The sequence below is a fragment of the Eucalyptus grandis genome, chromosome 8 (genome assembly GCF_016545825.1).
Source record: "Eucalyptus grandis isolate ANBG69807.140 chromosome 8, ASM1654582v1, whole genome shotgun sequence".
Classification (NCBI taxonomy): domain Eukaryota; kingdom Viridiplantae; phylum Streptophyta; class Magnoliopsida; order Myrtales; family Myrtaceae; genus Eucalyptus; species Eucalyptus grandis.
The window spans coordinates 32,398,194-32,411,302 of NC_052619.1; the positions used below are offsets into that span (position 1 = coordinate 32,398,194).

The 13,109-nt window shown below is 41.3% G+C and overlaps 1 protein-coding gene across 1 annotated transcript; it reads right to left on the reverse strand.

Moving 5' to 3' along the window:
• Positions 1 to 10,089: 10,089 nt before the first annotated feature.
• Positions 10,090 to 12,039, reverse strand: LOC120287165 (L-type lectin-domain containing receptor kinase IX.1-like). The gene has a single exon (XM_039299874.1). It carries the CDS (start codon positions 12,037 to 12,039, stop codon positions 10,090 to 10,092), a length of 1,950 nt encoding a protein of 649 aa, XP_039155808.1.
• Between the last annotated feature and the right edge of the window lie 1,070 nt (positions 12,040 to 13,109).

The following is a 13,109-nucleotide window of genomic DNA, read 5'->3' on the forward strand; positions in this document are numbered from 1 at the left end:
CAATCTCAAAGGATTACAAGGGTCCTGATTATACATCCCATACTATGTCACACAATGTCATCCCATAATCCGGTGCGTCCATTTCATTCAACATGCGTTCCAATTGTTAATCACGGCCACACGCGGCACAACTTACTCCATATTCAGTAGTCTACTAGTGTAGCTAGGCATCATCTCACCCCATTGAGCACAGCTTCGTCATTATGTTAACGGCATTGCCAAAGGAGCATCGGTCCAGAATTTACTGCGACCAACATCCGTTGTCCAAGGGCAACCCATATAGGGGTAACATTTAGCTTAACAGCCCAAGACGGGTTCTCTTAATCAACACGCGACCAATCAATCTCAGCTCAAGACACCGTGCATTATACTCAAACGCCTCAATTAAAATGGTGAACCTAGCTTATTTCCTTCATATTAAAAATACACAGTAAAATAGTTGTGTGTGGGTACACGGTCAACTCGACCAGAAAAAGTTATATCCTACAATTTAAAATCTTACTATTTTATATAGTATATAAAATCATTTTTGGTGTTAAAATCCAACATCCAAGATTTTCTGAATAAATATCGAAATTCACAAATTTTTGGAATAAATAATAAAATTCCAATTAGCACTCAATTTGCACAAATTAACACTCAATTGTAGAAATTAACCACACCATTGCAATCAACACGAAATTCCGGTCACCGACTATCCCGGTCTAATTTCCGGAAAATATTTAATAATTAAATAATTTCTAAAATGAATTAAATGAATACATTAAATGCTAAAAATGCTAACTTAGGCCGGAAATGCCTAATTAAATACCGAAACTGGCCTGAAAAATTACCGAACCTATCTAGATAAATAATACAGCTTATCTAGTCCCTAACTAAGCCGTTCTAACCACCTAACATGCATAATTAACTAATTAAATCACTAATCTAATCTAAACTAACCACATAATTTCTAATTAACTTAAACTAAACACCTCTTAAACGTCATTAGCCTATTAAGTAGATTTTAGTGCATAAACTTACCGGTTTAGCGTGAAAACCGATTCACCGCGACGGCGGCCAAAACTTGGGCTTACGGTGGTGTCAACGAAAGCTCGGACTGGGCTGAAAAAGCCTTGCAAGCCCACAGCAAACTACTGGGCTTGACTGATGAGCTAAGGTGCGCAGGCTGCTGGGCTCGGCTTCTGGACTTGCGTGGGCTGAAGATCACGGGCTGGGCTTGCAGTTGCTGAGCTAAAATGATGGGCTGAAGCTCACAGGCTGGGCTTGCAATTGTTGAGCTAAAATGATGGGCTGAAATTCACGGGCTGAGCCTAACTTCAATTGATGGGCTGGAAAAGAAAATTGCGTGGGTTGCTGTTGTGGACGCGGGGCTTGGGCCATTGAACTTGCAGGCTTCAAATGGAGTAGCTACGGACAAGGCTTCGCTAGACAAAGGGGGCACGAAGCGGTGAAGACCGAGCTGCCAAATTCCCATTGGATGAGCTGGCGTCTTCGAAGGAAACGAAAGAAAAGCAGGGGCGTTGAAGATGGCGGTCAATAAACTAGCTGAAGACAAAAGATGGTGGGGGGAAATGTTGATTGAAGCTGCATCGAGAGGGATGAGTAGTAGCTTGAAGTTGCTGGTGGAGGCGGTGACCAAATGAAGGAACCGATGGAGTGTGGACGTTGCTTCGGTGGAAGATGGGATGATGATGATGATGATGATGATGATGATGATGGTGCTGAGTGACTTCGGTGGGGTGAATGGGCAGACGGAGAGAGAGATGTGAGGGAAAATGAAAGCGAAAACAAAACAGAGGGGGATTGGGGGAAAGAAATGCTCAAAGGAGGGAGATGAGACTGAAGCAGAAACATCGAGTGGATGGGGGAGCTGGCCAGCGTGCAAAAGAAGCCAAGGAGGGGGCCCAGAGTCAAACAAAATTATCTCTTCCATTAAAAGCTTGGTCTCCTATTACTTTCCCAACATTTTAATACCACAAATAATCAAATTGAAGTCAAATGTTGCACCCCCAAGCTTAACTCCGAATTCTTCAAATTTGGACTTCAATCTCCTCATTAATTCTTCAATTGATGTTCAAATTTTGCTAAGGAGGAAGTCCATAAAATTTCTACAAGTCTCCATCACCAAATAGCTTGGTTGGAAGTCAAAAATCCCTTTGATTTAGCCAATCCGAATTTCTATTATTTTCTGAATCGTCCAAAACGATTTTTTGTAAAAATCCCGAACTCTCTGAAAATTCTTTGGAGGATGAGTCGACGTTCCTAATATAAATCATGACATGACAGAAATTTCAATTTCTGAAATCGGGTTCAAATTCGCAGTTAATTTCAATCTGGTGCAATTTTAGCGTGACCTAATCTATCAAGTAGTTTTTAGGAATTTTTAGTGCAATTGACTCGTGGTCGATTATCTTCAAGTCACATCGTGCATCTTTGACATATTAGCGACTCTCGGTTGTCGTGAAAATCTCGAGATTTCAAATACGGGCATAGAGTACCCAAAATGACAGAAAAATTGGTTTAGTGCCAATCGACGAAAATTTTACAATCAGGTGAAATCACCCACACTTTGATTACATATCTTAGTCAAATCAACCTATTTCTGATCTTTGATCGATTTTGACAGTGCCGTAGATTAGCACGGTCGAGCAGTCGATTCCTAGGCGAATTCTTGAGTCCATTGCATTAAAATCCCTTAATGGCTTCCGTAATTAGTCTAGTTATTTCATGAGTGATAAGCTCAGAGAATAGCACTATAGGCGCATGGATGAAATGCCCGATTCATTAAATTGAAAGCAGAATCTGAAAATTCAGAATGTCACAACTCTTTGCCTTTCATAAAAATTTCGTCCTCGAAATTTAAACCATTACAAATTTTTAAACAAAAAGGTTGGGGTACAGTCGTCTCATTGAATCTTCACTTTCCCAGGTTGCTCATTCAGTGCCGTGGTGTTGCCAAACCACTTTGACTAATGGGATTGTCTTGGTTCACAAAACCTGCTCCTTGCAATCTACGATCTGAACTAGGCTTTCAACATACGACACTTAGTCATTCACGTCTAATTCCTCAAAATTAAGCACGTGGGTTGGGTCAGGCTCATACTTTCTCAATATCGACACATGAAAGACGTCATGCACTTGCGCCAACCTCCGCGGCAATGCAAGACGATACGCTAGAATCCCGATTCTTTCCATAATCTCAAAGGGACCTACGTACCTTGGACTTAACTTTCTTTTCTTGCCAAAGCGCAAAATACCTCTCATTGGTGACACCTTCAGAAAGACGTGCTCACCAACTTGGAACTCCAAAGGCCTTCGACGCTTATCTATGTAGCTTTTCTAGCGGCTCTGAGCGGTCTTTAATCTGTCTCCGATGATGGCAACTGTATCCACTAACTACTGAACCAATTATGGGCTTGTGATCTTTCGTTTTCCGACCTCCTCCCAACAAATTAGTGTTCGGCATGCTCTGCCATACAACACTTCAAAAGGAGCCATTTGAATGCTCTGCTGGTAGCCGTTGTTGTAGGCAAACTCAATAAGGTGAAGCTATTCCTCCTAGCTTCCCTTAAAGTCCAACATGCAAGCTCACAACATGTCTTCGAGGGTTTGAATCGTCCTCTCTGACTGGCCATCCGTCTGAAGATGATATACCGTACTGTACTGTAACTTCGTTCCTAAAGCAACCTCTAAACTTTTCCAATAGGTAGTGGTGAACCTCGGGTCTCGGTCTGATGTAATCGTCACCGACACTCCATGTAGACGAATGATCTGACGCATGTACAATTCTGCATGCCTGTCCATATCAAGGTCTTTTTGTACTACGATGAAGTGAGCCGATTTTGTCAATCTGTCGACCACTATCCAAATGGAATAATTACCTCTCTGACTTCTCAGTAAACCTATCACAAAATCTATCGTGATATGCTCTCATTTCCACTCGAAAATCTCGAGAGGTTGCAAAAGTCCTCCCGGCTTACAATGCCGTGCCTTCACTTATTGACATGTCAAACACTTGACTACATGCTTGACGATATCCGTCTTCATACTGAACCACCAATAGTATTGACGAAGATTCTAATATATCTTTGTACTACCAGGGTGAATGTTGTAACTGCTACGATGAGCTTTTAACAAGTTCTCTTTCTTAAGCGCTGTATCGTTAAGTACACACAATCATCATTGGAACCTTAGTGTTCCGTCTTCAGAAACCTGAAAGTTAGCTTTTCTTGCATTCAAAGCATATCACATCTTTATTGGTTTCATTGTCCTCAGTTGGTTTGTTCTGGAATTTTTTAGTGTTCTACTTCTTCCAGTTGAATCTTTTTCCATTTCTATTCAACTTCTTGAACTTTTTAATCATTAGCGCCAGTTCTTCATCATCCATGTCATTTTCTGAATCTATATTATCAGAATCATTGTTAGATTTTAAAGCTATTGACTTCTTACCTTTAGGATCTTCTTCCTCATTGATTTGCTCCACTTCATATGATTAAAGTGTGCCAACAAGTTCATCTACTGAAAGAGGCATGATCCTCTGGGTTTCTCTAATTGACGCCTTCACGTGATTCTAGTCTTTGGAGAGTCCACGCAATAGTGTATTGACCTTCATTGGTCCTGAGATTGGTTGTCCTTGATATGCTAATCCATTCATAATTTCAGTGAAACGACTAAATATATCAATGGTGGATTCTCCAGACTTCATCTTGAAGGCTTTGTATTGTCTGAGTAGAATGTTGATTTTCATTTCTTTTACTCGATCAGTTCCTTCATAGGTAACGTGTAGTCTGTCCCAAACTTCTTTCGCTGTTTCACAAGAAGAAATTTGATTATACTCAGTAAGAGATAAGGCACGGTATAAAGAGTAGATAGCTTTAGCATCAAGAGCTTGTCTCTTGGTTGTTTCTTCTTGTGTCATTTCGCCAGTATTTACAACTTCCTTTTCTCTTTCTGTAGCTTTGGGATTGATCCTTTTTTTCTACCACATCCCATTCCGGAGATCTTTCGATCTCGAAACGCATTCATCTTGTTTTTCCACACATTGTACTCCTTCCCATCAAAGTAAGGAGGTCCAGTGTTGCTTTAGCCTTCAACTAAACTTGGAGCCAAAATACTAACCATAGAGCTTTAGCTCAGAAGTAAAAACACTTGAATAAAATGAGCACACAAGCTTTGATACCAAGTGAAAGGGCTAGTAACAACACCTAAAGGGGGGTGAATAGGTGTGAACAATTTTTTTCACAAGATTCAAAAGTAATAATTTACTTTTAGAAAATGACAAACTATGAACAAATTCATATTATGGTAGTTAGATAAAACTATGAACATAATAAAGGAGTTCGGGAAAGAAAATAAGAACACAAGGTTTATAGTGGTCCGGTTTAAATCAAGCCTACGTCCACTCTCCCGCGTTGACAGCCCGCTGGCTAGATTCACTAAGAAACAAAAGAGATTTTATAGTCTTGCGATCTCGACTTCATAATAAAGAGCCTCTACTAATCTCTCACAAAGTCTCACTATGAGTTTCTCTCTTTTCTATATAACTTTGGGCTCAGTGAATGAAATAACATTGAACTAGAAAGCTTCAGACTTTGAAAATTTTCTTTTACACACATTATCGAACAACTTGAGAGTCCGCCTTAAATACTCATTCATGCCTTCTCGACCATTGGCACTTTCCAAAGGAATTCTTCTAATCCATTCGTTGGACAGAATCAATCAAGTGAATCTCGAGTCGTTTGAAAATTGTGATGAAAGCCCGTCAATCATATTCGTCCATACAATCAGGGTCTTGGTTTTCATAAGTAGAATCTTTCAAGTTTGCTTGCCTTCCAAAAGATTTGAATATCAGAATTGATTCCAATAAGGATAATCAATCACATAGGTGTTGTATCCAACCAGAAAGTCATTCATAAGCCATACGAATCGAATCCTTAAAGAATTAAGGATAATCTCGCATCTGGATAAGTCTTCACTTTTCAGTAGCATTCAATTTGGAATCCGCCAGTGTAGGCAAACTTTGAACCTAAAGTCTGGCGGTCTTCAGACTTTGATACTAAAGTCTAGAAGTCTTCAGACTAAACTTTGAAAAGGTTTTGTTAATTTCAAAATAGTAAATGAATTTTCTCCGACATTTTGGAGTTGTCGCCCTAGAAATTGCCACGGGAAGGAGAGCTAGGAATCCGAAAGATCCGGAGTCGGAGATGAGTCTAGTCGAGTGGGTTTGGGATCGTTACGGAGATGGGAAGCTTCTAGAGGTTGTTGATGAAAGGATGAGCTCAGATTTCGAGAAGAAGTAAGTTGAGTGCTTAATGATGGTGGAGCTGTGGTGTGCTCATCCATTGGACCTTGAGGCCGTCCGTACAAGCAATTCAAGTTTTGAAATTCGAGGGGCCTGCATGGAAACACTTCTTATTTCGTTTTACGAACACTTTTTTTGTTCCCTGAACAAAAAAAGAACAAACACGTTTGGTTATGTTTCTATTCTTTTTTTGTTTTTTTGTTCCCCGAACAAAATTGGAACAAAAAAAAAAGAAACAAAAAAAACTTACTTCTTGTTCTAGAAACGATTTTGAAGAAACACTTCTCTTTTCTTCTTCTTCTTCTTCTTCTTCTTCTTCTTCTCTCTCTTCTCTTTTCTTCTTCTTTTCTTTTTCTTTTTTTGGCGGTCGCCGGCCTCCGCCCATGGCCGACGACCGGCCGTCGAGGGCTGGCGACGACGCCGTCGAGGGTCGATGACCTCGCCGGAGCGTCGCCGGCCCCTGGCGAGGCTCGGCCTCGCCGGAATCTGGGCGAGCTCGAGCTCGCCCAGCCATGGCAAGGCTCGGCCTCGCCGAATCTGGGCGAGCCCGAGCTCGCCCAACCAAGGCGAGGCTCGGGCTCGCCTAGATCCGGTGAGGCTCGGCCTCGCCGGGGTCGGCGAGCCTCGCCGTGGCTAGGCGAGGCTGCCCGACCCCGTCGGCTGGTCACCTGGAGGTCAGTGACCGACCGAAAGAAGAAAAATAAAAAATAAAGGAAAAAATGAAAAATAAAATAAAAATATTTAAAAATTAAAAGAAACAAAAATAGAATAAAATTTACCAAACGTGTTTCTATTCATTTTTATTCCCGGAACAAATTTACCAAACGCATTTTTTGGTCAAAAATTGTTCCCCTGGAACAGAAACACTTTCTTTTTTTTTTTTTTTTTTTCTGTTCCTTGGAACAAAAAAGAGCAAAAACATTACCATGCACCCTGTCGAGGCCGACGTCCCAAATCTCCCAATGAAGATGCCCGTTCCTGTTTATCGTGCTCCACCACCGGTCAATTCGGGTGAAGTATTTTTAACTTCAATCATCGAAGAGGGTCGTTGACCGCTGAATCTTCACTACCCTAACAAGAGTGTATTGACTACACTAGGCCTCGTCATCAATTCTCATTTCACCATGCTGCGTTAAGGGCTAGATCACAAACACAGAATTTTATGTATTTCTTTTGATTTTGCGTCATCTAAAGAATGTGGGAACATCTCTAAAATCTATCGAGGACCAAAGTAATTTCGGTATTTCATTGGTTACAGATAATTATATATTTCTCTAGGACAATTTCCTAACTTAGATATATATTGATAATTCTAGTGTTTTCTCATATCTTTTAAGATTGCGTGTATATCTTGATTGATGTATTATCTTAGATAACTATTTAATAAAGTCTATAAATAGAGTCATGTATTGTTGTTGAAAATATATTGAAATATATGGAAAATTTTATTTCTCTTTTCTAAGTTATATTTCTCAACTTGGAACTTTTTGCGCCTCCCGACCTTGGATCCATGAAGTGTTAATTTCATGAAGAAACAAGTTTTTGTCACATTTTGCTTGATTTCAAACTGACTTCGATCCGTTTGGTTCAGCTCTGGAGAAATGTCTTTGGGAAAATGCAAATTCCTTTGGATTAAATGGGTTTTCCAAAATACAAATAGTGTTTGATAAATTGTAATCTTAACGTACATCGGAAACAACTTTAGCTTAAATGTTGTTTGATAAAAACTACATTTAATAAAGAACATTTACTAATTTTCTTAATAAAAAGTTTCGAATAATTTTTGATAGAGCTCGAGTCATTGACAGGTCAAAACAATCGCTAGCCAACCATAGGTGGCCATAAGTCATGTGACTTAGGCCAATAGTTGCTTAGGTCACATGACCCAGGCGATGCTTGAGGTCGCGCAACCCTTAGGGGGGCAATCATCAAGGCCGCATTCGGCTCTTCCGTGCAAACCATGGAGAAGATGAACAATGAATGGATAGTGATCAGGGCCAAAACTTACATTCCGAGAATGCTGCTTTCTGAAGGACCTCTGAACTCACCATGGGCTAGAGGCCCTTAGAGCACTTTGGAAATGCAATTGCATTTACCCAAAGTTGGGCAAAAAATGAATCAAACATGATTTGCATTAGTCCAAGGAACTTTAGAGTCCCATAGAGGATTTGAAATCTTGAACCAAACGAGGGTCATCTTGAGTTTGAGAGGATGTTAAAAATAATTACAAAATTCTCTAGAATAATTTCCTATATTATAATTATTTTGATAATTCTGTTGATTCTCTGTATCTCTCAAGATGGCTCGTATATATTGATTGATATGTTATCTTAGATAATTATCTAATAATGTTTATAGATAGGTTCACGTATTCTTGTTCAAAATATATCAAATTTTACCAAAAAAATAAAAAATCTTATTTCTGTCTTTTGCATTATATTCCTTAACTTCATTTTTGTCCCTAAATTTCCAAAAATCACCTATATCCATCTACATGTATCTGTCTATCTAGGTAAGCATAGTAATTCAAGTATCCATCTACATCTAAAACGGTGTGCAAATGGCCCTTTTCCTTTTCATTTCGATTTACTTCTGCTGTCTTTAGACCATGTATATCTAAAGTCATCTGACGGTATGATGATCCCTCATAAGCACACCCTATACATTGTGGTTCATGCTTCAGCCGATTAAGTTGTGTGATAAGATCACAAGATAATTCTAACTTGACCAACAACAAAAACAAATAATGAACCTATTCCTAGTTCTACTGTAATTCGATCTTCGGAACCACAAGACAAAAGTTTTGTAGGGAGACCTGAGTTATGTTCAACTCCATGTATTCCTCTATTCATAAAGTACAATAAAGGTACAAATTGGCCATTAAGAATGTTGGAAGTACGCAACAGAAGTCCAATACTTTAACTGGGGTTATAGCCAAAAGAGAGTCAAGTTTGAGCCTATCAATATATCTAATTAGCTCACCTTTACTCAAAAGTTGAGGCTAATGAGTTATGGGTTAACTAGGACATATTAATTGCTATACACCACATTAATTATCCAATGTGAGATTTCTCTAACACAATTCATTTATACATGCATCCTAACAAAGAGTACCCTCACGAATGCCGTCCGGACTCCCCCAAGATGTTATCTATAAAGAGCAACCCGTTACAAGTGCTACTACAATAATGCAAATTTGCCATGTCAATTCAACAAGCTTCGAAAGATCATAAGGGCCAAACTAATAAGATATATTACATAGCCATATATCCTTATAAATATTTATGTACGTATGCTAATAACGAAGTGGCATAACACTTGTGGTGAAGGATTTTAAGGAGTTATGGCATTCAAGTAGTCAATCGGTAAGTTATATAACACTATGGGAAAAAAAAAAAAAAGAAATTAGAACACCATGCGAAAATTTTGGCACTCATAGCGTCATTTTCCCAAGAAAGTTGTATTAATTTTCTTAATCATGAAATCCGCTGACTTTCCATGAAGAGACGCTTTTAAGAAGTTATTAGTTGTGGCATCAATTCACATTTTTCGAAAACGAACCAAACATATGGAATCAGGAACAAGCAAATACAAGTAACCTAGAGATAGGAACATTTGAGTTTACAACATCGAATTGAGTTATCAAACAAGAATTTACTTAGATTCAATTTAGATAAAAATAAGAAAAACGAATGACACAAACTTCATTTTTCCAATGCTTGAAAAACTAAGAACGCACGCAACATAATTCTTATTCCCTCCTTCCAATAGTAAATTAGCCACGCTCAACGACCTTCTTGGAGACTATTGGTGACGAGAGGCTTAATGGAGCTGACGGACGGTGGCGACTGCACGTGGTACACTGCGATCGGCATCTTATTAGGAAGAACCGGCACTGTGGCCTCGAAATTGAGGACCTGAAGCGCTTGCCTTATGGAGGGCCTCAAGCCCCGGTCGGGATGAGCACACCACAAGCCCACGGCCAACGAGCACTCCACTTGTTGCCCATCAAAATGCGCTTGGAGTCTCTCATCCACGGCCTCAACGACCCGGCCTTTCCCATGGAGGTCCCACACCCACTCCACCAGACTCATCTGCGACGATCGCTCCATCGGGTCGACGGACCTACGTCCCGTAGCAATCTCCAGTGCAACCACCCCGAAGCTGTACACATCAGACTCCTTGCTCGCTCGCCCTGTGCTCACATACTCTGGGGCCATGTATCCAAACGTGCCAGCTAGCCCAGTCGTCTGTGGCCCAAGCTCGTGGTCCATGAGGCGGGCCAGCCCGAAGTCTCCGAGCTTGACGTTGAACCCCGAGTCTAGCATCACGTTGCTCGACTTGATGTCCCGGTGCACCACGCACTGCTCCCACTCCTCATGGAGGTAGAGGAGCGCGGAGGCGAGCCCCACTAAAATCTTGTACCGGGCAGCCCAGCTTAGAGGGCTCTTCTTGCCAAAGAGGTGCCTGTCGAGGCTACCGTTTGGCATGAACTCGTAGACGAGCATGAACTCATTCGCCTCGTGGCACCAACCTATGAGTTGCACCAAATTTCTATGCCTCAAGCTGCTGATCACCTTCACCTCGGTGATGAACTCCTTTTTCCCTTGTTTTGAACCTCTCGATATCCGCTTCACCGCGACTGCCGCATCCAGGCCAACCAGATATCCCCTGTAGACTGCCCCAAACCCGCCCTGGCCCAGCTTCCTCTCCTCAGCGAAGTTGTTGGTAGCAGAAGCAAGGTCCGCATACGCAAACCTCCGTGGCCCTGCACCTCTCGCAAGCTCTTCGTTTATGGACGTCATTGCCATCTCCGATCCCAAGCTCCTCCTCTTCCTTCTCCAGAGGATAGCTGATATCGCCACCATGCCGCAGAGTAGGACTACCAGCGGAACTGCTAAGCCAACGACGAACTTGGTCCTTTTTGCATTTCCTTGCTTTTCCTTGACTCCGAGGTTTGAACTAAAGGTCCAAGATCTAAGTTGGTGACGTTCAATGTAACGGCCAGTTGCAGCGGAGAAACCAATCATCACCTCCTGAGGCAAGACAGCGGTGAGATCAATCTGATATGAAATACTCGTGTTTTCATGCGGGTTCGGTGTAGTCTGGTAGCTCCAAGAAACGCTCAAGTTTTTGGTCGTGGAGTTGTACACAATCCACACGTCGGCGGTGTCGTCACTGTGGAAGCTGGCGTTCCAAGGGGTGGTCACGGCTGAGGCGATCGAATTTTTGTTGATCCCGACATGCTCATAAGGAGGGTCCCATTCGGGATTGGCGAAGGTGTCGAACTCGACTATGACGATTTGGTTTGAGGACGAGTCGCTGTTCGTGGTGTTGAACAGGCCCAAGAAGCCGCCAATCGAATTGACCGGGATTTGGAACCCGACTGGGGCAAGGAAGAAGGCCAAGCCAGCCGCATACACCGACTGATTTTGCGTGTCGATGGCAAAGGAGAAGCGAGTGGAGAAGTCGGTGAGCCTCCCAGAGGCGGAGTCCCAGAGCTGCAGCTTCTCCGCATAAAATGCTCGACCGACATGGCCGAAGTAAGTGAGGCTAGTGAAGTCAATGGTCCCGACGTTCGGCCTCGCATCGCCTTCATAGACCATGTCTGTGGCCTGCGGGTCGAAGCGAGATATGTTGAAGGAAAGGGAATTGCCCGATCGAAGCAGCGCGTAGAAGGACAGGAAAAGAAGGAAAACGCGCAGAGAGCGCTTCAATTCCGAATAGAGGGCCATAAAGAGAGAGAGAGAGTTCGTGAAAATTTGAGTTTTAAGAGACGCAATGATTCTGTTGGAATATAATATGAGGAAACAACTGGATCTTACAATTTACGTTAACACGCAAACTCTAGAGAAATAAACGAGAAATAATAAGAACACTGGAAATTTACATTATTTAGTCCGAGTATCGGCACCTACGTTCACGAGGAGAGACAACAGCAAATAATCCACTATGATCGGAGAATCAAAGTTTACAATCGCTCACACGCTCAAGTGTTTCCCATACCTAAATTAAGCCAAAACCCAAAGTGTTTATAAATAAATAACTCACTTGACATAAACTCACTACACAAAATTACCACGCATTTAAGCTCAAAACAAAAACGCTATACGTACGCCAAAAATCAAGAACTCCAGCATTTGTCTTTGGTCCACATACGTAAGTCTTCACTTTCTTTTTTAAGGCTTTGCGTGGCTTCAAAAACTTGTGGCTCCTCTCTCAAGTAGCATGGACGTGTAGAGGGTTTCACATTCCTTTTAGCTTTTATATTGTGTGCCCAAAGTCAAAACTTTGACTTTGAGCCTCACGTCTCTTTCCTTCTTTAAAAGAGGATTCGTACACTCCAAGGAAGAAGACCTTCATTTTTCTTCAATTTTTTTTTTTGTATCCACTTAAAGATAAATAGATAAAATAAAATAGTGTGCCCCTTTTTTTGGTCTTCTAGTGACAAAACATATTTTCCTTTCTTCTTTTGCACGTCTGAAAGAAAGTCCTAAAAGAATTGCTTCTTCATCCGATTGCTAAACCGTTTAGGAAATCTTTCTCAACAAATTCAATTTAACATTCGTTATCCAAATTCAAACTTGAGACATTAATCTAACAATTCTCCATCTTGGCTCGACGTTTGAAGTCAAGTTATAGTGCTCATCATTTATGCTGCTCTCCCAACACCCCGACGGGCGCTCACTTTCTACATACGCCAATAGAGCTCAAGCAGAGCTTGAGCTTTGCCAAAGAAACAGACTTAATCATCATGTCTACTAGGTTATCTACTGTAACAATCTTTTTGACAATAACATTACCC